This window comes from Podarcis muralis, chromosome 3, assembly GCF_964188315.1.
Source record: "Podarcis muralis chromosome 3, rPodMur119.hap1.1, whole genome shotgun sequence".
In the NCBI taxonomy this organism is placed as follows: domain Eukaryota; kingdom Metazoa; phylum Chordata; class Lepidosauria; order Squamata; family Lacertidae; genus Podarcis; species Podarcis muralis.
The window spans coordinates 81587604-81612865 of record NC_135657.1 but is presented as its reverse complement, the minus strand read 5'-3'; the positions used below and the strand labels follow the sequence as shown (position 1 = coordinate 81612865).

The 25262-nt window shown below is 39.9% G+C and overlaps 1 protein-coding gene across 3 annotated transcripts in view; it reads left to right on the top strand.

The window, feature by feature from the left end:
- TTK (TTK protein kinase) overlaps positions 1 to 22638 on the top strand; it is a 33496-nt gene extending 10858 nt beyond the window's left edge. For 2 of the 3 annotated variants that reach the window (XM_028722841.2, XM_028722839.2), the window contains exons 4-22: positions 598 to 704; positions 900 to 1043; positions 2023 to 2119; positions 2209 to 2275; positions 2364 to 2461; positions 3935 to 4016; positions 6461 to 6584; positions 7372 to 7544; positions 8918 to 9087; positions 10237 to 10363; positions 10992 to 11084; positions 11359 to 11516; positions 11609 to 11757; positions 13021 to 13145; positions 14572 to 14652; positions 17652 to 17828; positions 19112 to 19202; positions 19400 to 19497; positions 22003 to 22638. In XM_028722841.2, coding sequence (XP_028578674.2) covers positions 598 to 704; positions 900 to 1043; positions 2023 to 2119; positions 2209 to 2275; positions 2364 to 2461; positions 3935 to 4016; positions 6461 to 6584; positions 7372 to 7544; positions 8918 to 9087; positions 10237 to 10363; positions 10992 to 11084; positions 11359 to 11516; positions 11609 to 11757; positions 13021 to 13145; positions 14572 to 14652; positions 17652 to 17828; positions 19112 to 19202; positions 19400 to 19497; positions 22003 to 22089 — 2248 coding nt within the window. In that variant the 3' untranslated portion in view covers positions 22090 to 22638. The remainder of the gene's footprint in view (positions 1 to 597; positions 705 to 899; positions 1044 to 2022; positions 2120 to 2208; positions 2276 to 2363; positions 2462 to 3934; positions 4017 to 6460; positions 6585 to 7371; positions 7545 to 8917; positions 9088 to 10236; positions 10364 to 10991; positions 11085 to 11358; positions 11517 to 11608; positions 11758 to 13020; positions 13146 to 14571; positions 14653 to 17651; positions 17829 to 19111; positions 19203 to 19399; positions 19498 to 22002) is intronic. The other variant, XM_028722840.2, reaches the window with a different exon arrangement.
- Positions 22639 to 25262: the final 2624 nt, after the last annotated feature.

The following is a 25262-nucleotide window of genomic DNA, read 5'->3' as shown; positions in this document are numbered from 1 at the left end:
ATATGAATATATATCTAATGCCACTAGAAATGGAGGCACAGTCAGCATTTGTTCAATAGACAATATATGAAGTTCCCATCTTTTGGAATTGCAGTTCTTTGTGCATTGGGAAGATAAGGTAATATTGAAAATTTGATTTTCTTATTGTGAACACTAAATAAAATGTGTCTGGACCACACCTGGAAGGTGGCTTCCTTCATGTACTTACGTAACATTTAAGAGATTTTGAGAGGGAGTGGAGCTTGCTAGTGGAAGGCATTTTCCCCCAATACCAGCAGTAAACAGTGTAAAAGAAGGACTATGGTATAGGACGACCTCTGTCTAAATTCTGCAAGGAAGAGTGCATCCAGAATAGGATTTTTGACTGGAAAGAGTGAGTACAGATGATTTGCAGGCTACTTCGTTTGCTGTACAGCATGTATTGTGATGCATACTAACCTCTGGTTGGAAACAATTTAATTTTCTTTGGGCTAATTTGTAAGCACTGCAAAATTTAGGTGGCATCACCCTTTCCCAGTAAACAAATATCATTTGCATGCATGTGTGAGGCAGGGTGAATGATTGAAACACTTGTTTCAAACCATTGTTTCTTTGCAGCACTGGAGACCCAGAAGAGGCACGCGATCAGTTTCATCTCGCCAGACTAACCTGCAGTAAATTTTCTTTTGTTCATGTGGCTTTTGCGCAATTTGAACTCTCTCAAGGTATGTGGATACAGATTTACTCAAAATTTGGCATGGCTAAGCTTTGTTACTGACCACATTTCCTATCCTGGATAATGGTTGTAAAATACTAACAGCTTGGAAAGGGATACTGTTATTTGTTTTTTAAAGTCACACCCACACCCACACCCACCCCGTTTTAGCACAAAGTTCATTATTTCGTATTTTTTAAATTAGGAAATCTGAAAAAAGCTAAACAGCTGCTTGAAAAAGCTGCAGAAGTTGGAGCACTTCCAGTAGAAATGTTGGAAATTGCTGTAAGAAACTTAAGTTTACAAAGAAAGCAGCTACTTTCAGTTGAAGACAAAGAGAATTTGACAGGTGAGTCTGAAGCAGACTATAGGTAGAAATTGAGTGTGCACTAAGGTGATCGTATATCAGCACAAGCAGTTCTCCCCTCTTCTGCTACTGCATGCTGGGAGTTCTGCTAGCCCCCCCCCCCCCCGAGCCGATAGGAGGGGGCTTGGGGGGAGGAAAGGAGGGAAAGTCCCTTTGCACTCCTGGAACTTGGTGTGCTGTCTCCTGCAGATTTAGCTGAATCCGGTTTAGTTGATTTAGCTGAATCTGGTCCATTTTGTTGTAATTAAAAGGCTCCTCCTCCCATGAGCCTGGCTTCCCTCTTTCCTGCCCTATCTCCATATATCCTGTTTCCTTCCTCCCGTGTGCCATATTTCTTACCTTTCACACTTGAATCCATGCGCACGTGGACAGAGTCAAGCCACCATCAGTCCTTCGCTTTTCCAACCAGTTCAACGGTTGTTGCTGCCCAATCAGAATGGCAGTGGGTGTGTGCAGTAAACCCTTTAGATTTTTCTTAAGTGATATAAATTGTGTGGAAGGCAACAGATTATTGCAGCTCTCTGGGGGAACCCATGGACACTTCATTATGATCCCAGACACATGTGTTTCTTTGCTTCCTCGCTTGCTTTTGCAGCCAAGGGGCTAGAAAGAAACTTGAGTGCTCATTACCAATGCCTCCCACTCACTTCTCTGAAATCCCAGCATCTACACAGAGCTGAATATAGTTAACATAATAGAAGGTGGGAGAAAAAAATCTTTCTATGTTATGTTTGGAGTCATGATCAATATAACGTAGACATTCATTCAAGTGCCACAGTTGTTTTCAATCTAATCCTTGTTGTATCGGGAAAATAAACTCCTTAAAGATCACTACAGTGTGGTTAAAAGGTATATAAAGCCTGCATTGTTCTCTGTGTTGTAAATCAAACACCCAACTTTTGGTATTTAAACAACAACTAAAATGTTTAATTTTGTCTCTTAATAAATTACATGTTTACAGCTCTAAACTCTCATAATGAAGCTGGAAACTTCCTGAATAGGAAAATAAATGTTGATTCTAATGAGATTTCTGCCAGTACTCATAGTTCTTGCCATGGGTAAGTAAATCCAAATAATGTGTGGAATTATTTTTATTTCCAAGTGCTGTGGTACAGTTAGAACTGTCCAACTCTTTTTTTTTTTTCAGGGAGAAAAAATATTCTCCTCAGGAAAGTGAACGCAAACCATTGAAGCAATTAAATAAGTCTAACAAGGTAGGCCTGTTTAAACGTTTGTGTATTCTTGTACTTGATTTTTTGCAATTGAGTTGAGTTCTACTTCCACTTCCATTTCCATTTTTAGATGCGTCCGTTTGGAAGAGTTCCTTTCAGATTAGTAAGTGATGATGAGGATGACTCTGTGGGGATGGATATTCCATGTGCAACTAGTATTGCAAAGAGGTACAGTCCCTTTTAAACTCATGAACACTTAAGTATCTGTTGATTGAACAAAGATATAAAGCACAATCCATTATTCTGGTGCGTGAACTTGTGGCTCACTGCAAAAGGGAATGGAGGGGTAGATGAATCATTATATTGGATGTACACCAGAGATTTCCATTGAGAACAGTGGCCAGTATGTACTGATCTATGTACGCCCAACAACCAGCCAAAAGGAAGGATGATGGTTTTATTAAGTCATTTATTAGTCTACTTGAGAAAACAAATAGTCCATATACAGATTTTCAACCGTTATGTTCCCCATAGTAAACATATGAACAACTCTGATTTATGGAATGCTCTCTGCCTAGCACTAGCTGTCATCATTTGGGGGCTGGGCAAAAGACATTTTTGTTTTCCCAGGATTTTTAGCAGCACTAATTTAATTGTACTCCAGTAGTTATGCAATTTTTATAATTTTAATTGTTTTACTTGGTTTTGAATTGCTTTGTGGCTTTCTTCTTAGTGGCAAGCAATAGATGCGTTTAAGAAGGCTAAAGCTCTGAGTGTCAGCAGTGAAAATTATTCCTCCCAATTCTGAACTGCACAGGTGGGGCATGGATTGTCTTGGTAGAGTTCCTTATCCCCTTCCAAGCTCCAAAGTATGAAGTAATCCGAGCTGGTTGGGATGGGAAGCATTTCCCCCACCACACTTTTCTGCAGAGTGGGTAGCTCTTGCAGCTACTGCTTACTTAATAGGACTCTACTGCCAACATCAGCTAAAAACCACATATTTACATCCTCTCCTGAAGGGCAGGTGTAAAGTAAGGTTACCAGACATCCTCGTTTCCTGGGGACAGTCCCTGGATTTACAAATCAGTCGCCTGACAAAATCCATTGAAGTTGAAAAATGTCCCCGGATTCAATGAAAAACATCTGGTAACCATAGTGTAAAGGGGCATCCTGTAGCTGATGGTTAATAGTGGGGTTCCAAGCCCCTTTGTTGACCAACCAATAGCAGCAGCTTTAAATAAAATGTAGAAAATATTTAAAACTGCAAGCAGCTACCCGTAACTTGTGGTTGATGCATGGGACAGCTAGTAGCTGAGACTGCACTGTGTCTGTCTCTGTGTGAATTTGAGAGGTTTAGTTCCGAACATTTATTATCTACCGTAAGTTTATGTTTAGCTTGACAGATGCTATTTCTCCCACATTTCAAGTCATTAGTGTTTCACAAGCTTTGCTTTTACATCCCTATTGGGGTCTTCTGATTTGTCGTACGCCATTCGGGTTTGTTCTTAATAATGGCAACATTTGCTGCAGGGGACTCTAATGCGTAAATGCCAGTCTTCTAATTTTAACATGATGCTATGCAATTGTTTTCGGTCCTTATACCTGAGCAGAGTTGTGTATTTGTACTTTCCTGGATAAATGCAGATCAACTTGTACGGGCTTAGTGTTAACAGACAATTAATGTTTTGTTTAAAAAATTAGGAAAATATCTGATAGCAATTTGAGCCAGTTGACACTGTGTGAGTCAAAACCTAATGGAAGCGATATACCAGGAGACTTGAAGGTAATTTGAATGTTCTTACTCAAGTTAATGGTCATGGTTGATAAGATTGCAAGTGGGGGATGCAGAAACAGGCTCAGAATGTGTAGACAAAGTAGGAGTTTAGTAACACCATGATAAAAAAACAGATTACCTTGGTATTAAATGTGGAAATACAAAGTAAGCAATCTACTCACTGCTGCTACTGAGGGTGGTTTCCCTCCTTGCCTCATTCAGACATACACTAAGTGTGCAACATACTCTCATTTAACTTGTGCGTGGCAATCAATCAATATAAAAGAAGGGGCAAAAAGGACTTGGTGTTCCAGGAAAAATGAATTTGGCAATCCCACCTGTCATTGAATCATTTCATCTGCAAACTTCCTTAAGCTTCCACGGCTCACAATCCATGGAACCAAGAGTGCAGGAGCAGACCATGAAAATCATGTTCTTCCTCCTGCCATGGCTTAAACTAGCTGGGGAAATTTGCATGTGAGCGGGAGGATATGGGAGTAGGAGCATGCAATCATTCTTTCTCCTTCTGACCTCATTCAAGACTCCATGACCACCTTTCCCATTTTAAAATCCCAGTGAAGTTACAACATGCAATTTGGGAAACTCCTTATTCATTTCTCCCCCCCCTCCCCAAGGGACTAAGCCAGAGTTTCCAAACTTTTATTGTTGGTGACACACTTTTTAGACATGCATCGTTTCATGACACAGTAATTCAATCTTACTAGCAAGCCGAAAGTTAAATTAACCCCTTTCCAGCTCCTGGAGGAGCATGGGGAGAGTTTGCATGACACAACTGCACACTGCTGCTGACACACTAACGTGTCACAACACACAGTTTGGAAAGCTCTGGACTAAGCAATGCATGCTTGAGTGTCATTTGTGCGTTAAGGTAACAATGAAACAAGTCACTTTATGTAGATGTTGCTATTTATGTGCAGTAGTTTGAAAAGTTTGTGGTTTAGAACCTGTCTCTTTGGGCCCTTAGAGGAGGCACTTTTAATATTAATCATAAACAAATTGTTCTTAGCAACACCTTTCAGTTATCATTTAAAAAGTTCTTCAAACAAATCAGATTGGGCCTATGGAAATGTTCACAATATGAATGGCTGTTAACAAAAGGAAGTCACAGCTTAATGTTAATACTACTTTTTAAGTGTTCAAAGCACTCCTTTTTTATTACCCTTACAAAATACAAACATTGATAAACTTATCCCCATATTGTAGATGAAAACAGCCAAATTAGCTAGCCTAAATGTTGGCAGGAGCAGGCAGAAAGCAGATCTGGATCTCTGCTTTATTGGCAAGGCTTTCTGACTCTCAATAGTTGGTCAGTAGCAAGTAGAAAAGAGTTCTTCCATGGTTGGTGGCATGTCTTGGTATTCCTCGCCCGTTAATCTTTGAACAAGTCTTTGTGAAGCTTTGCTGTACAGTTTTAGAGTTGTTAGAATTTCTGACATGAGTTGCAGTAGATCCTTAGATTCACTCCCTTAACTATTATCTTGCATCTAACTCTTGCCACTTTTTTGCACCTTGGTCCTATCAACCATGGGGTTCTAGTTTTAAAATAAAGTAGTTCCCACAAGCTTGAAGTTTGCCCACCTGTCTCTTTGTGAGTTCATGACTTGAGGTGAGATTTTAATCCACTCTTAGCTGCTACACTAAACCAAACCTTAAGTGGGTGGCAGCCCATAGAATTGGTGTGCTGATGTTCTAGAACTAATGAGCTGCTTCTCAAAGCAGCTTGTGGCATTTTATGTGACAGCATAGAAATGAAGCAAGGTTGGGGAAACTGTTCTGAACTGGAGATCGTGTTGCCATTCAAAGTGGCCAGTTTGCTGACTTAAATATGCAGAAGCATCAAACCAAGGCATTTGCACAGCTTTACTGACACAAATCTCAAGAGTTCTCCCATACGCAGATATTATCGGTGCCATTTCTCATCTTTCAGTTTTGAAGATAAGGATGCGTTTTGTCAGGGTGCAAGCAACTGAAGATTATAAGACACAAATTTCAGAGTTTGCTCCAATAGAAGATAAAACTGTAAAAGCTGCTTCTAGAGTCTGTCTTGTTATTGCATTCAAGTTATAGTTCACTTCCCAAGAACTTAACAAAGCCGCCCAGAGTGGCTGGATATAAATAATAAAACAACGATTTGACTTTTAGAAGACATCTGAAGGCAGCCCTGTATCGGGGAAATTTTAGTGTCTGATGTATTACAATTTTTATATGTGCTGTAAGCTGCCCAGAGTGGCTGGGGAAACCCAACCAGATGGGTGGGATATAAATAATAAAATAATAATAATAATTATTATCGCCACCATCAAGATTATGCAGGAGAATAAGCAGGCTAGGATCCTTCAGTTTTAATTCTATATTAAACCATGGAGTCAGCTGAGTGTGTGGCTATCTTTTTTTCTTGGCTTTATTATAAAAAACTCTTCTTCTTTTTTAAGCCTTTACCAAGCAGATGGTTAATGGAATTGCAGCCACCAGATGATGAGAACTCAGAAATAGCTACCAGTTCAGCTCCAACCTTAAAGAATAAATATGGTTCTACTTGTGCTGTTAAACAAAAAGGTTTGTTTTAAGTCTGTGGGATTGGACTGACGTGGGTATCCCAGTAGACTTTTAACTTTGGCATTTGTGGATTGTTCATTCTGCACTTGATTAAAGTAGCCAGAGCATAGTTGGCTTAGCTGAAAATTAGAAAAGAAATGAAAAGAGTCTACCTTTTTTTCTTCCAAAGCATGACCCTCTGAATGTAGTTTTTATTGCTTGCCCTAGAGTCCCATATTTTAGATCCTCTGTCTCCATTGTAACTTGAGGCCACTGCAGAAGTTCAGTTTGCCCAGTGCATCTCCCCTTCCCCTAAGGATGACTATAGCTCCTACCACCCGCTACTCCTTTCTCCCAGTCCACTACAGTGGTGCCTCGCAAGACGAAATTAATCCGTTCTGCGAGTCTCTTTGTCTTGCGGTTTTTTCGTATTGCGAAGCACGGCTATTAGCGGCTTAGCGGCTATTAGCGGCTTAGCGGCTATTAACGGCTTAGCGGCTATTAACAGCTTAGCAGCTTTAAGAAAAAGGAAACAAACTCGCAAGAACTCACAAGACGTTTCGTCTTGCGAAGCAAGCCCATAGGGAAATTCGTCTTGCAGAACGACTCAAAAAACGGAAAACCCTTTCGTCTAGCGAGTTTTTCGTCTTGTGAGGCATTCGTCTTGCGGGGCACCACTGTACATGTATAAATTCAGTAAGGCTTAGCAGCACTTTGAGTCTATTTACGGTAACTTTTTTTCCCTTTTCTGAATATCTTGCTGTAAACGCCACCATATTATTTTGGATAACTTGAACTATTGTTTTAGAAACTGAGGAGCACCACAAGGAGCCAAGTACCATAGAACCAAGCTGCCTAGAAAGACTACAGCACCCCTCTGTTCCTCTTGAAAATGATGAAAAGAAAGAGTTAAGATTAAATTGTCATGCATCTGCAAATAAGTGGTTTAATCTTGAAGCAATGCACAAAACAAACTTGGAGGTAATTTTATTGACTTATATAAGTGATTTTTTGTTATGTTGTCTTCATTGTCGTTAGTACTGAAATGTAAAAAGTCCACCTTGCCTTGTTTGCAGTGATACTTTAGCCACCCTGAAATCCCTTTTTGAGTAGGATAAAAGTTGTATAAAGAAATGTACACTTGTACACTGGAACTTCTGCTCCCTCTCTTGTTCCCCTGCACCCCATGAAATCTGTTCCAGGCGGTTGGAAACCCCAGAACAGATTTTGGGAGCACATGGGGAGAAAGGATTTTCATTGCAAAAGTGGAAGGCCTTCCATGAACAACTTCACTGGATACAATCCTTAGTGTAATACTTTAGTGGTATATCATGTTCATTCAGTCTCATTGCCAGGAAGCCGTTCACAGCTGTAAATTAAATCTTGTTTCTAGTCAGCAGCATTCAAAGATGGCACTAGCAAAGAGGCAGTGCAACTAACCAGTAAAGCAGTAGTCTTCAAGACATATGTGATACAGGCCTATAATTTAAATCCCAGTATTCCCATCTCTAGCAAGCTAGAATTGCTTGAATATGGTATTGTGTGCACAGGCTTACTATCAAAACCTCCTAAAAGTACTTGGTGCTTGCCTAGTGTTTAGATATGCATGACACATCACATGCAAATGCTAGTACAAACCATAATATTCAATGGATAAGCAGAGCTTTGAATTCCAGAAATGTGTGCAGTTCAAAGATCAAGTGAAATTGCACCTTTGAGGGGCTCCCATCCAAGTACTAACCAGGCCTGACCCTACTTAGGTTCCGAGATCAGATGAGATTGGGCGTGTTCAGGGTAGTATGGCCATAGACAAGGATTTTCATTGCAAGAAAATGGAAAAGCAAAACCATCCCCTTGAAGTTCAAATGGCAAGCAAAACTAATAGAGTACTTACAATTAGCAAGGAGAATGGGGGCAGTGAGAGGAAATTCAACACAAGAAGTAAACAAGGAATGGTCAATAATTAAGGAATATCTCAAAGGGTACTGCAATAATAAATGCTTTCTGGCAGATACTGAATGAGCCATGCAATATAAAGTATTTGTTAGATAGTTACATTAACGAAAAACAACTTCACACAACTGTGTAAATAATAGTTTAATTGTAAATTAGTACAATGGGTAGGAAGTTTCTTTTCTTTGCTGATTCAAACACAGTGAATGTTATTTTGTTGGTATTGCATGTATTTTAAGAATCTGTCTAATAAAATCTTCAGTAAATTTAAAAAAGAAAAAAAAAAAGAAATTGCACCTTTGATTTCCACTTAAATTTTATTTAGCAAGCATGCACCACTACGTGGATTTTACATGATGCATGCTTACTTGAGAACTGATGACATTTTCTCCGTTTTATAGGGAAAAAACTCAAGTGCTGAACAGCCAGCATTTCAAGTTTCTAAAAGATTTTCACCACCAGAGCCAATTTTTCGAAAACTTTCACCGCCAGAGACTGCATCAAAGATAAACAGCCAGTCACTTGTTGGCCCAGTAGCTAGCAACAACACACTACGAGATTACATGGCCTGGTAACTTGTGTGTGTGTGTGTGTGTGTGTGTGTGTGTGTGTTGGTTTCTTTTTTCAATTCTATTTTAAATTTTGATGGAATTTGCTTTTGTGCTGTTCAAGCAAGCTAATGGTTATATGTACTAAAAAGAAGTGTGCATCTTCAGTGTTGGTTAAAGCATTTCTAGAGTGCCTGAACTTGAAATAACATCCCTCATCAATAATTCTGCATGGCGTAAAAATGAAGCAGTAGTAGTAGTAGTAACAGTAGTTTGATTTATTGTCCACCATTTACCCTAAATGGCTGCAAGTCACAACAATTTAAAATGCATTAAAAACAATTTAAAACAAATTCCAATCACAGTGCCAATCTAAACACCCACGAGGGTCTGCACAGAAGGAGTTGGCCTTCTAGATATTTGGGGCCTAAGTCATTTAGGGCCTTAAACATTAACATGAGCTCCTTGAATTGGGCCCATTGGCAACCAATGCAGTTGTTTTAAAATAGGGGTTATATGAGATCTAAAGGGAACCCCAGCTAGTAAACTGGCTGCTGTGTTTTGGATCAGTTGAAGTTTCTGAGTTGTCTTCAAGGGCAGCTGCACACAGCATATTGCAAGAATCCAGTTTGGAAGTTACCAGAGCATGGTGGAGTACAGTGGTTCAGTAATTTCTGCCCGAAAGGGGCTGTAGTTGGCAGACCAGCTGTGTCTGGAAAAGGGACTCCTTGCCAATGAGGCCACCTGAGCCTTGCAGTGACATCTGGAACAGGCCATCTGCCCTTCTCCTGCACTTGAGAACTTGGGACACATGACTCCTTGTTTTTTTCAGCATCAGTTTATTGGCCAACATCCAAGCACTCATCTTAACACCTCAACCTCCTCTTCCAAGTCAGGGGAAGAGAAGGATTGAGCTGGGTGTCATCTTCGTATTGATAACCTCTTACTAGAAGTACACACGCTTCAAATAAAGATTAAATTTAATATTTTTTGGAGATGTTTGGGCAGTTTTTTGGAGGTGTTTTTGAGCCAGCTTTAAACATTACATTCAGCTTCAAACATTGTGACTTGGATAAAAAATTAAGCTACTGGTTAAATACATAGTTGATTGTGGGGTGGGGGGGTGTATTGCTGCTTGGGCAAGGATTGTAATGCTCAAATGCCTTTGACAGTTTCAGTACTCCGGTCGTAACGAATAATTTTCTTCACCTGAGTAAGGACACCACACCATACAACCAGCTTTCCTATTTGCAACCTTGTACTCCCTCAACTCCATTCCAAGTGCGTATTGGATTACCGGTAACCTTTCTAAAATAAATGACTCTGAAAGTGCATTATGAGATAATGAAGGAAACTGATCCATAGCGGGTGCTTGTCTTACGGACAAGCAAGCAGTTAGAATTTTTTATGGCATTATCACTTGTTGTTTGTTGTCCTGAGAGGGATGGTGGGATATAAATTTAAGAAAGAAAGAATGTACATTTAATGTTTCATAACATGGTTATTGTATTAAATATGTAACAAATTTCTGTTTTGTTTCTGGGCTAACAGTTTTGATGCTATGCTCTTTAAGCTGTGCTTGTAATCTGCAACGTGTTGACAATTTATGTCAGTCCCACAAGAAATACCTGAACATACTAGTAAGCTAGAATATTAAATACAGTGGACGCTCGGGTTGCAAACGTGATCCGTATCCATATGAGATACACGTTCATAACCCGCAGCGGCGCGTCTGCGCACGCACGGGTTGCAAATTAGTGCTTCTGCGCATGCGCGACTGCCAAAACCCAGAAGTAACCCGTTCCGGTACTTCTGGGTTTCAGCGGTCCGTAGCCTCAAAAAACGCAACCTGAAGTGTCTGTAACCTGAGATATGACTGTAAATATCTAACATATGTTGCTTTTGATGTGTATTTTTTTAAATTCAGATTTCAACTCCTTTACCTAAGAATGATTGCATCAGTATTAAAGGAAAATGGTACACTGTGTTGAAACAAATCGGCAGGGGAGGATCAAGTAAGGTGAGATTTTAAATGCAAGTTTTAGTTCATTGATAACTGTTGCTTGCGGAAGGTGGTTTAAAAATAATCACTGACATAACATACCATGTCATTGCTTCCCCTGCTCCCATCTCTCTTAAGCAACACCATTCTTTTTGTATTGTGCTTGTAATACCCTTACAGGGTAAGTTCAAGAAGGTCCCTGACCTTGGTGTACTTAATATTTGGTAATGCACTTAAAAGCAAGCAAAAGTGGAAAGTGGTGTTTTGTATTCCTTTTTTTTTTTTTTTGCAGGTCTTTCAAGTACTTGATGAAAAGAAGCAGCTTTATGCTATCAAATATGTCAATTTAGAAGATGCAGAGGAACAAACTTTAGAAAGCTATAAAAACGAGATTGCACACTTAAATAAACTTCAGCAACATTGCGATAAGATTATCCGACTGTATGACTAGTGAGTAAATGTTTTTACAAACCCAGCTTAATTAAAAACACCTCCCAAGTGTCATTTCCCATACATGACTTCATTTTCATAACTTGTTTTAGTGAAATTAGCAAGAAGAGTATCTACATGTTGATGGAATGTGGAAACATTGATCTTAATACTTGGCTTAAAAAGAAAAAAATTAACCCATGGGAGCGGAAGAGCTTTTGGGAAAATATGTTGGAAGCTGTCCATACAATCCACACACATGGTATCTATAAAAGCTTATTTCTATGTATTTGAAGACTTCTACTGAACCTTTCAACACTTGCTGTTCACAGGAATGGCTACCAATGAATTACTAGTAAAATAATGCATTAGATTTCTATCTTTTTATGCATCCATAAACTGCTTTGAGGTCGTCGTCCCCCTACAATCAAGTGGTATGTAAATAAATCAAATCTGCCTCTTGGAAATCTAACAAAGAGGTACATGCGCTATTTGGCTATTTGTTTGCATTGCCTTAACTGTTGATATAACTGTAATACTTTCTTACTTTTTAAAGTGCCATCTAGTTATCTCTATCACTGTCACAGCAACAAATAGTCTAGTATGCTGTGAATGAGCCACCGCAAGTGTAAGGCTCATATGCTCCCCATTCTTCACCTTCTGTGCAAGTTGGAGAAATTCAGAAGTTTCCTCATTCACTTTCAATTAACCACAGTTTGCTGTGTCATTCTGGCCTGGAATTGAGGCTACTCTTAACTGCGGCTAGTTTAAAAAAGCCAGCTTCAGTAACTGGTTTGAAGTTATCTTAGGATTGGACATCTGGGTTGGGTTGTGGGGATCTCGATGGGTTGGCACCTCCTGTCCCCAGCCAGGTTGATGTTGAGGGAGCTGATGCCCAAGTCAGGAGCAGACTTAAACACACCAGGAGGAAGTCAACCAGTACTTGTGATTTCTTTCCATACAAACCACAAGCAGAAACCAAGTTTATGCTTGTGGTTGGTTTCCTCCTGAGCACAGCAAAGTCAGGAAGGAGCAATGGGCAGATGTACTTACCAGAATTCATGCAAGTTAGCTATTTGTATTACATGAAATTGAACTTTTGTTATGGTTTAATGTTCAGTGCGAACCAGGCTAGCAGCAGTTGAATGGAGCATTTTAATTATAACATTTAATTATATTCTGGGAAAAAGTAGTGTCTTGTTTTGTAAATTAACTGGAACCAGTTCTAATCTGGGAATATGTTTCCAGAGGGGTTTTGTTTTGCTTTTGTTTTGATTTGTTGTGCAATGATGAAGGTTAGATAAAAACCTGTTCCCTCTGTGAAAGTAAATAGATTTCTTAGAGGAGGGTGAATGTCACAGCCAAATTGCAGTCTCCGAGGTCTTTTATCATAGCTACAAAAGGACCTGGCTTTTCCTCCCATCGTTGTGTGTTGGGCCAAGAAGGTTTGTAGAATGGGTGTGAGAGAACAGAGTAAATGCACATATTTTTAATTTGTACTAACTGAACAAATTTTAATTTTCAGGTATTGTTCATAGTGATCTGAAACCAGCAAACTTTCTGCTAGTGGATGGAATGCTAAAACTAATAGATTTTGGCATTGCAAATCAAATGCAGCCAGATGTGACAAGCATTTTTAAAGATTCACAGGTGAGACTGTTGGGGCATCCTTGTGTTACCCTATTATAAAACAGTACGAATGTCTGTTTTCACAATGATGGGACATCAGGAATGATCTGAGGAGTTTTGTGGGTCTTGATTTGTACTTGCCTGTTTTAGGCAGATTGTGGGTCTAGACAATAGTCATGGCGCATGGTTTCCCGGAGTGTGGACTTCAGGAGTCACGACTACCACAGATGAAAGAGAGAAGGGATATTGCACAAAAGTTCATTGGAAGCTGCCTTATAGAGAGTCCGCTCTTTGGTCCACCTAGCTCAATATTGTCTACACTGACAACGGCATCTTTTGGGGTTTCAGACCATCTTTTCCAGCCCTACCTGGAGATGCCAGGAATTGAACCTGGGGTCTATTGCATGGAAAGCATGTGTGCTATGGCATGGAGTTGCAGCCTGAATTATGCCCGGTTGCTGCGGAAATGTTGCAAGGTGTAGGTTATATGTTGGGCGCCGGCATCCAACAGAGATGTATAGCAGTCTATACATGCAGGGCATATCCCACTTCAGATGGGTCTGAGAAGAGTATTCATAAAGGGTGAAACAGCATAAAATTTCACAGAGAAATCCTGTTTTGTGGGTTTTTTAGAGTTAGGAAATAGTTAAGCCTAATCCAGTTCACTTAGTATCAATATGTACGTAGCAGACCCAATCTCTTGACAAATTTTAAGAGGTAGGGAGTGGGTCCTATGATTTCCTCCTTCTCTCCTGTCCAATTTAACCACAGTCAATGGATACTTTGGTTCGGACATTAGCTATGGTTCCTATTTTACCAAGGTTCTTAACCATCCTCAAATCCTGGTTACGCACAGAATCTGATTTGCCTTAACCATGGTTAACATCAGTGTGGCTATATTTCTTCGCTTCAGTTAAGGCAACAGGAGGAATTTTCTCTGAAAGGGCAGAGTTGTGGAGAGGAGGTTCACAATCCCACAGAGCACTCTCTTAATTACTGTAGCTCTGTTGCTTGAAACTGACTCACCAAACCTGACAAAAGTTGCTGGTGGCTTTATTGGGGTGGAGAATTGGGCATATAGTGTGACAACATCATTTTGAGTACAGGTTTTTTTTTTTAAAGTTAATGTAGACATTGTCTGAATCATTCATTGTTGGATTAGAATTACTGAGGAATTTTGAAAATTGCCTATATTACTAATTTCTCTGAGATACAGTTGCCTTCAACATTATGTTAAGAGCTTTCTGAAGTTTCCTAGACAAGCTTGTTTTTCCTGTTCTAAAGTTTCTAATGAACTATAGCAGGATTTCAAGAGGATAAATTTAAAAAAATGGTTTGTGAGCATTGTTTTTCAGGGCCCTTTTTAGAACAATCTTTCTAACAAAACATGAGATTCTAATTTTAAACTATCAATTAATTACATGATTATATTTTTAATTGTTACTAGGTTGGCACAGTTAACTACATGCCACCAGAGGTAATTAAAGACATGTCTTCCTGTGGTGAAAATGGAAAACCAAGGTCAAAGGTAAAAAATACCCTGTGGTTGAAGAAGGGAAATGCTTTGGTTTGGATCTTACTTTCTAAATCTCCACAAACCCAGGACAAAATCATTTTGGGGGGGGGGTTGTATGCAGTGATGTGAATAAAGCAGTTATAAAAAGGCTTGTATGGGCAGTGTGGTGGGATGATAGCAGAAGTTGAAATAGCATCAAATTAGAATTGACTCTGGGTTTAATAAGAGCTTCATAATGGATTATATCCTGTCCCAGCATAAAGACACTGCAGCCTTATGTACTTCTTGGGTGGCTGGCAATCAGGGGATCCTTGGGGAATCCCTGAGATGTGGGGCAAGAGGCTGCAGCAGGAATGAGGGGAGGGGCATCAGATGGAGGCGGCTTACTGCGTGAAGGAGCAAGGATCCTTATACTGGCGCCGGATGCTTCCTAATGAAAATTTGTGAGAGGAAGAGCTAAAATGTGAAACTAACACCTTAGGCAGCCACATGGGAGAGTGAACTTTGGGGAAGGGTTGTCTCTGATTTTAAAAGCCTAAAGAAAACTGCTTGGTTTCCGTCCAACATTGCAGTAAGGACAGGGAGATACATATTTTGACCCTATACAGCCAGCAAAAATACCGCAGAGGTCAGGAAGACATTCCTACATATATACATACGTACATCATTTTTGGTGTGTGTTTCTTTTCCACAGTTTAAACCATGCTCAAGGTGGCTTACAACATAAAAAAAATGACCACCGCATAACGGAAGTAATAATAAACAATAAATAACAATGTTTGCAAAAATCACAAGATCTAAAATAAAGGTACAAACAGGAACAGCAACAATGCCCCCCAATAAAACCCCCAAACAACACGCCAGCCCAAGAGTCTGTTCAGCTTTTGTAGCTGGAGTGAGTCAGGGCTCCGCCTCCCAGGCCAGGCGGGAAAAGGCCTGCAAGGCAGGGAGCAGCTCTCCCAGGACTCGCAGCCAACATCCTCTATGGCAGGCAGTGGCGTAGCGTGGGGGGTGCAGGGGGGGCCGGCCACACCGGGCGCAACATCTGGGGTTAGGGCAAATCCACAGGTTAGGGGGCGCAAATCCATGGGTTAGGGGGCGCAAATCCACGGGTTAGGGGGCGCAAATTACTTGACTTGCCCCGGGTGCTGACAACCCACGCTACGCCACTGATGGCAGGCATCCCCAAACTCGGCCCGCCAGATGTTTTTGGACTACAGTTCCCATCATCCCTGACCACTGGTCTGTTAGCTAGTCATGATGGTGTTGGGAGTCATTCTGCAAAGAAACAGTAAAGATGTTTGTACCTTTAAGAACTGTTTCTGTGAGCTTTGGGCAGATTGGGTACAACTGGTCATGACTACAAAAGGAGGAAAAGTTGCACTTTGAACTTTGCCTGCAGTGAGAAAACACTCACAAGCTTTGTTGTTTGTTGTTTTGTAATAAAACCTTTATTTGATTTGGTTTTACACCAGCCTCGTGGTGTTGTAGTTTCTGTCATCTGCCACCAGAAGAAAACCCCCCTCTAACAGATGGGAGTTGTAGTCCCAAAACATCTGGAGGGCCGAGTCTGGGGAAGCCTGCTCTATGGCCTCCTCAGCAGCCTTCCTTCATGCACAACCAAACCTTATTTCTTAGGCCTTTAATGTTGTGGCATTTGCCCGTTCTTTTGGAAATACCTGTACAGGGGGAGAGAAAGAGTTAATAGGGAGACCAATAGAAAAGCCAGAGGCGGAGCCTACCTGTTTATAAAAAGGGCTTAGCCCAAAGTTTAGTTAGTTGTTAGTTAGTTGGTTGGTTGGGAAGAAGCAGTTGGGAAAGCAGTTGGCAGACAGATGGAAATAGACAGTTTGTACAGTTCTTGTGTGAGGGGAGGTAGAAGAGTTAGAGACAGGATAAAAGAAGACTAAGAGGGTAAAAGGTAACAGTGTTTTGAATGCATTTAAAGTTTATTTGTGTCTGCAATAAACTACACTCTTCATTGTTAACTTGAGAATAGTCAGTGAGACTACCGGGGGCTCCATACGAACGCCACAAATGTTTACACTACTTTTAAAACGATTAACTTCAAGACAGACCAGTGAGTTTAATTTTTTTTAAACCTTGTGTAACGGTGATGTTAGCCAACAGAAGAGCAAAAAACACTGCAAGGTTTTTACATGCATTTTCTAAGTAATTTGTTAAGCAGTCCCATAAAGTATTATCATTCCCATCACGTAGATGGGGGTATGAGGTGGGGAGCAATTTATTTTACTCTTTTGCAAAATTGTTTCAGCCAAAGACTTGTGGGCTTAAGTGAACAGAGTAAAATTGCCCTACATTAAGTTGCCTATGTTCATTTTCTTCTATAAGCTGACTCCCGTGCCAGCATGTTAAATATACACAAAACTGAGGCTCCCTTTGTCTATATTCCTCCTCTTCTTCTGAAACTCACCTACTCATGTTGAGTTAAAAAGCAGACATTCCAGTGTAACAGGTTTATGTTTCAGTCAGTGCGAGGTAGTATGAGAGAATCTTTATCATTGTATTCCACTTTCTGTTGATCCCTTACCAGGGCATCAGTTTCTTAAACAATTTTTATGAGCAATATTATTCATCGTTTTAAATGGTCTGCCTTTGAAGCAATGTTTCCATTCTTTTAGATTACAAAACTGATAATGTAGATTTCTCTCTGTGGTTTTAACTGTGTGCAAATTACTTTTCCTGACAATTAACATCCTACTTTTGGCAATATGCATTGACGCAAAGGTGTGTCATTGATCAGATTTTGAAATATAGACGCTCTCCTTTATTGCTTAATTGTTATGCTGTTGCACCAGGTTTTATAATTGATTGCTTATTCAGTTGCACCACGTATGTTAATGTAACGGCAATAGCAATAGCAATAGCTTCAAAGTCATTGTGTTAATTGTGTGAGGAGCATCTATCTATCATCTATCTATCTATCTATCTATCTATCTATCTATCTATCATCCATCCATCCATCCATCTATCCTTGCCTTTGTTTTTAGATCAGTCCAAAAAATGATGTTTGGTCATTGGGTTGCATTTTATACTGTATGACCTATGGAAGAACTCCATTTCAGCACATAACAAATCAGATTGCAAAACTTCATGCCATAATTGATCCTAGTCATGAAATAGCATTCCCTGATATTGCAGAAAAAGACCTCCAGGATGTCTTAAAGGTAACCACCTGTGTAAATTTGTACAATATAATTTTGTTTAGCATTCTTAATGTATATATCAAACAGTTCCTGACTTTATCATTTGTGGTTGGGGCGGGGGGGGGGGCAGGGAACTACATCTGGGCTTGGATCCTGAGAACCATGAAAGGAACCTCACAAAGGGGGACTTTCTTCGTTCTCCTCCTCCCTAACGTTTTCTCCCTGTGCCCCAGGGAAAGTTGAAAGGTCCCTCTGAACAGCTTGCAGTGGGGCACAGGCAGGCTGCTGAGGGAAGGAAGAAATTGCTCAAAATCTGGTAGAAGGACCTCCTCCTTGAGGAGAGGGTTTTTTGGGGGTGGGGTGGGGTGGAGCTGTAGTGCAGAGGACAGAGACAGGAAAGAGTCTACATTCCTCAAGTGTCTTTTGGCATATTATTCTTGGGAGTCAAGCTCTGTGCACTTTTGTATGTGATTCTGTTTCTCTCCAATGCCTAGGCAAGTTTAAGGGCACCGTGTATTTTTTAAAAAAATTACCATGTACTATATGTTATGTGTTTGATTATACCTGAAGAACATACAGCATACAAGTGTTTATGTGAAAAGTTATTTCTCTTGGCTCCTTTTAGAGAACTAGCCTATTGGAAAGAAGGTAGCATTCTGCTTAATCTTAGTTTGTTATCATCCATTATCATTATGATTGTTCTAACATGGCCAGTTTGTTTATGGAGTTGAGATAACTTTCATTCATTTAGTGCATCATTTGGACCTACTGTTTATTTATTCCTGTGATGTAGAACAGCAGTTCCCCCAACTTTCCCTCCCATGGACCACTTGGAAATTTATAAGGGTCTTGGCAGACCACTTAATGGGTTTGTCTGCCTGTTGCAGCGATCGTAATGCTTTGTGCTAGATGCGGTATGATTCTTAATTTTATTGCTTCTCTTAATATGTTTATTGTATTACAATTTTTAAATTATGTAAATTGTAATACAATAAGCATATTAGAGAAGCAATAAAATTTAAATTGTAAGTGTTCTTTACAGAAACTGCTGGGACCGCCTGAATAAGCTGGCGGGCCATGGGTCACTTTTGGGGAAACATTGACATAGAATATTTACAGAATCCATTCCATTGTGAAACAGCAGGCTGAATCTGATGCTACAAGGCACAAACTAGATTAATGGAGTGCACTTTCAGTTCACTAGGGATACCTTTCCTATATAAAATGTGGAAAACAATGTTGAGCTATAATATTCTTTAGAAAACTGAATTTTATTGATTCCATCTTGTAACTTCTCCCCTCAGCGCTGTTTGGTAAGGAATCCCAAGCAAAGAATATCTGTCTCTGAATTGTTGGTTCATCCTTATGTACATATTCAAACCAATTCACAAACAGGTAACTTTATCTGTTACTAAATTTCACTTTATTTTGCCAGAGTTTTATATAAAGGTGTTCATTCTCTTGTCTAATACTCTCACAGAGTAAACAATATACCTGCTAAGCTAAGTATATCACCAAGTGCTCTGGTATCTGAATTTTCATACAGCTTAGCTGGACATTTTAAGCATAACCAGATTTTAACATTTTTCTAGGGGATTCAAGCACAAAAGGGACAACAGAGGAAATAAAGCGCATCCTTGGTCATCTTGTTGGTCTGAACTCTCCTAACTCCATTTCTAGAGCTACTAGAGTAAGTAAATGAATTTCTGGCAGTGGTATTGTTACTAAGAACGTGATATTTATAATACTTAAAGCAGAAAGAGAATGTAGAACTGATACAGTTCCTATTTTTATTTATTTATACCAAATAAGGAAGATACAAAGATACAAAACAAGACACATGAAATGTCCACTTGGGGCAGGAAGGCGTGTGTGACAAAAGTGTAGTGAAGAATGCTGTGTGAGATGGACAGGAGAGGAGGGTGCAAAAATAGTGGATTTGAGAAGCAACGGATCTTAAAAGGCAGTGGTGAATAGTTTGGTGTATACAGAGAGGAAAGGCTTTCACCCTAACAGGGAGTGACATGGTATAAAATGGAAAAGAATATAAGATCGTAATCTTCAAAGCAATGTGTTATGGCAAGTAAACAAATCCTACCAGACCGCACTTCATAATAGTAATATAAGGGAAATGCTCTCACTTAAAAGAAAGATTTGGTTGGCATGCAGGAGGCATTCATAAACGAGAGCGGTAGCTCCTCCTACCCACCTGCTGAAGCTCAATCTGTCACTCATTCGTAGGAATTATTGGGTGGTTTCTAGTGCTAGGCCTACTCAGAGTAGACCCATTAAAATTAATTATGGCTATCGTAGGTCCATTAATTTCGTTGGGTCTAGTCTGAAGAGAAGCTAGTTGAGTATAACCTATTGTATTTAAACTATATGACGTTTCCAGCAGAAACTTCCCTCAAGGCATTTTATTTAAATGATTACTCATCTTGTGATGAAAACTGAGGGACACAGTGAATTAAGGGATTAAGTTAACCACAGTCAAGGAAAAATCCCTGTGGGATAACTGTGGAATCAGCTTTTCTTCATTTTATCCTTCATTTTATCCCATTTTGGGGGTGGGCACTACTTGCAGCAAATCAGGATTATGACTATAGATAGGTATCCTTACTACTTGTCTCGATAAACAAGGCTACATTGTGATGGCTTCAGTAAAACCTTCTTAAATTTACAAGCCCTGAAACTTGGAAATGATCTATAGTGGTACCTTGGGTTACATACGCTTCAGGTTACAGACTCCGCTAACCCAGAAATAGTACCCCGGGTTAAGAACTTTGCTTCAGGATGAGAACAGTAATTGCGTGGCGGCAGCGGGAGGCCCCATTAGCTAAAGTGGTGCTTCAGGTTAAGAACAGTTTCAGGTAAGAACGGACCTCCGGAACGAATTAAGTACGTAACCAGAGGTACCACTGTAGTTGGAATTCTCTAGGCATGTCTGCATTTTAATAATAATAATAATAATAATAATAATAATAATAATAATAATAATAAAAAATCTCATTCAGTCACGTTGAGGTTAACTTTAACTGTTAAATGAGGCAAAAATGTGTATTGGGCAAAACGACTGTACTCTGCATGGCAGTACTCTTCTATCACAGTGAAAAATCAGTGGTACTTTTTGTTTGTTTGTTTCTGGACATGCTTTGCAGTGCTTCTTGACAACATTTGCATATTCTAGCAATACTTTTTTAGGTGCAATAAAAGCTGGCATGAGCATTCTTTTTAAGCCAAATAGACTTGAATTCCAAGATTAGGTTTTGACAAAAGTGTGCAAGTGAATAATCTACAGTTTTATAATTTTTCATTCAGATGTAGAGAAGTCAAAGGGTGCCCGGAGTAGGCAAACATGTGGAGCACTGGGGGAAGGAAGGGTTAGATTCTGTGCACAGAACTCCGTTGCTGGCTCACTTCCCAGAATCAGTATGACACTCGCTAGTGTGGGCATTCAAACCCCTGCTTAGGGAGAGGATTTTTCACCCGATTCTACATGGAAATGGCATATTGACAAGAGGTTGTTTATCACAAAGGGATCCCTTTCCCAGGGAGCTTGCAGTCTAAATTTCATCAGTGACTGGGAGAGAGTGGAAGCAATTGGGGCTAGATTTTTTGTGGGCAGGGGGAGTCAGAGTGTCGGGATCTCCGCTCGGACAAGCTGATAAAGCCTCATCTTCTTCCCCTGAGTCCTTCGGAATCGCCTCCCGACGTGTTTAACGACCTGAGCCTTTGATGAGGCCTCAGGCACATTCTTCAACAGAGTTTCCAAAGTAGCAGAATTGATGAGATTTATGGCTACATGCTATGCTTTATTTCTAAGCTACGCAGACAGAAAAGACATCCTCTCTCTGCGAAAGCAGAGAGCAACCAAACAAAGGAAACAGGAAACCACTAACGTCACATCCCGTCTCCTTTTCCGTGAGACTTCCAACTGCCTGGAAGGTCTCTGGAATGTAAACAGAGGCCTGTGACTCCAAGCAGCTGCACAGTGATAAGAACAGAAACTAATAGTGAGATGGGGGGGGGGGGTTGCGTTCTGTGAGAATTCAGATAACTGTGCTTTCAACTGGGGGTGTGGGGGAAAGGGTTAAGTCAAACGCTCCCTGCAAAATATGAGCTGTAAAAGGGGGTTTGAAAGAAAGCATGATAGCATCTGATGATCTGATTTTCTTCTTCTTTTTAAATGTTTCAGGCTTTATACGAGCAGTGCAGCAGCGGTGGAGGTTTAGATGTGTCTGCTTTTGCAAACTGTGACAAGAAAACACGGAGCACAAAGTGATACATAAAGTTTAGCTTTAACAAGTGTTAATGAAGAGATGATAAGACTATTCTAGGCAATAGTTGGTCTGTATAAACCGAACTGCCTTGCCTCTGATAATTGTTTTATGGTCTAAATGTTCTTTGTCATTTGTTTATCCAGTATTGGTCTTATGGGACAGTCGGTCTTGCTATAAAACTTTAGCAGATTGGTTCAATGTGTGGATATTTGGGTACAAAACACAGATGAGGCCTTAAAAGTTGAAAATGTGGAAGATATTTTGTTGCATTTCTTTAAATCATGCAAAAAAAGAAGACGACTGGGTTAGAACAAACTTTATTTGCAAGCCTCTAGTATTTGCCAGTATTTTTCTTGAAATATTGACTTCTTTCATTTTGTTTACTGGTGATGTGGGACACTATGTAATTTAGCTACTCTTATGCTCTGCTTCTTGTTTTATGCTGTTACATACTGACTTGGACATGTTTTGATTTAGAAATGACACCAGACATTGTAATAAATAAAAAATGAACTCTGTAAATAATAATAATAAAAAGATTTATACTGTTATTCCTAGAATGTGATTTTTAAAAATAATAATAATAATGGAAGAATTCTTCCAAAATTAAATAGCTGTAAGTATTGAAATACTAAGTACCTTTACAAGTTTGGAAAGGTGATCAAAATAATCCTGTATGTGAAATCTTAGGTTGTCTCCAACTCAGCCATGATAGCTCCTTTAACTTTTTCAAGTTCTGTGAATTAGTTCTTCATTAATGTCAAGATGGTAGACATTTCCTCTAACTATAGGCACAATTACGACATCATTTAGGCAAAGAGAAAGCATATTAAATCTGCATTATAGCTGAATAATTTAGTCCAGGGATTAACACCTGCTCCAATGCAGTTTCAGGAATGGCAACATTGGATTTTAAATACTGTGGCTTGCTTTTAATTTCAGCAATACTTCTTTCTCTGGAGATTATCCTTATTTGTGCAATTCTTGGGGGCTGGGTGTGGCTGTTTTCATCTTATGAACCTACAAGAAGAACCTGTACTTCATTTTCTCATATGTTAAATGTTTTAGTTAGGAGTTGTTCTTTTAAAGCACTATATAAATAATTATTACTTTGCCACAGAGTCCACCAAATGGTGGGAATGTGTATAGAAATAGGCCTGTAAACATCAAATCCAGCTTGGTGGGTCTGTGATTGCCAGGATCCAGCTTGGAGCTTAACTCTGTTACTGATTATTTAAATTTTCTAGGCTCCCTTTCAAGGCAAAAGGGCTTTCTAAGAGTGTAAAGCTCCTACTATAGGATTTCACTACCATATAGACATTCACAACAAGTGTGGGGATATCATTGGTTCTCCAGAAGTTGCTGAACTTACAACCCTCATCAGCTCCAGCAAGCATATGGCCAATAGTGTAGGATGATGTGAGTTGCAATTCAGCAACTTCTGGAGCACCAATAGCGAAGATGTCTCGTAATCCAGCTCTGCGATCTGCGATCATATAAAACTAGTTAAACCATTTGAACAGGAGCAATTTACCCTACAAGACTTAGTTGGAAGTCCTATCTGTTCTACCCTGATTCTCAAAGCATTGGAACTACTGAGTTCTGTAATGGGAAGAAATATCGAAATTAATGCTAGCTTGTCTTTTTTTCATTTGCATCTATCTCATGGCATCATTGTCATTATCTTGAATGATATATGCAATGCACTATATTAAATTTTGGTGAGATCCCATGGGTGAGATCCCATGGACAGTAATACTAAAAGGAAAGGGAGTTCAAGATGGCTGGGAGTTTGTTAAGAGGGAGATAGTAAAAGCACAACTTCAGGCAATACCAATGAGACGGAAACATGGAAGGTGCCTAAAGAAGCCAGGGTCGCTATCTAAAGAACTTTTAACTGAGTTAAGATTAAAAAAGGATGTGTACAAAAAATGGAAAAGGGGGGAAACCACCAAAGAGGAATTCAAACAAATAGCCAGCACGTGTAGACACAAAGTCAGAAAAGCTAAAGCACAAAATGAACTCAGGCTTGCTAGAGAGGTTAAAAGCAACAAAAAAGGCTTTTATGGGTATGTTCGTAGCAAAAGGAAGAACAAAGAAACCGTGGGGTCACTCAGAGGAGAAGATGGTGAAATGCAAACAGGGGACACAGAAAGGGCTGAACTCCTCAATGCTTTCTTTGCCTCAGTCTTCTCCGATAAAGAAAACAATGCCCGACCTGAAGAATTTGGAGCAAATGATTCAGCAGAGGAAACACAACCCAGAATAACTAAGGAGATAGTACAAGAATACTTGGCTAGTCTAGATGTATTCAAGTCTCCAGGGCCAGATGAACTGCATCCAAGAGTATTAAAAGAACTGGCAGATGTGATTTCAGAACCACTGGCAGTCATCTTTGAGAATTCCTGGAGAACAGGCGAAGTCCCCGCAGACTGGAGGAGGGCAAATGTTGTCCCTATTTTCAAAAAGGGGAAAAGAGAGGACCCAAATAATTACCGCCCAGTCAGTCTGACATCAATACCAGGGAAGATTCTGGAGCAGATCATTAAGCAAACAGTCTGTGAGCACCTAGAAAGGAATGCTGTGATCACCAATAGTCAGCATGGATTTCTGAAAAATAAGTCATGTCAGACTAACCTGATCTCGTTTTTTGACAGAATTACAAGCCTGGTAGATGAAGGGAACGCAGTGGATGTAGTCTACCTTGATTTCAGCAAGGCATTTGACAAGGTGCCCCATGATATTCTTGTAAAGAAGCTGGTAAAATGCGGTCTTGACTATGCTACCACTCAGTGGATTTGTAACTGGCTGACTGACCGAACCCAAAGGGTGTTCATCAATGGTTCCTCTTCATCCTGGAGAAGAGTGACTAGTGGGGTGCCACAGGGTTCTGTCTTGGGCCCGGTCTTATTCAACATCTTTATCAACGACTTGGATGATGGACTCAAGGGCATCCTGATCAAATTTGCAGATGACACCAAACTGGGAGGGGTGACTAACACCCCAGAGGACAGGATCACACTTCAAAACGACCTTGACAGATTAGAGAACTGGGCCAAAACAAACAAGATGAATTTTAACAGGGAGAAATGTAAAGTATTGCACTTGGGCAAAAAAAATGAGAGGCACAAATACAAGATGGGGGACACCTGGCTTGAGAGCAGTACATGTGAAA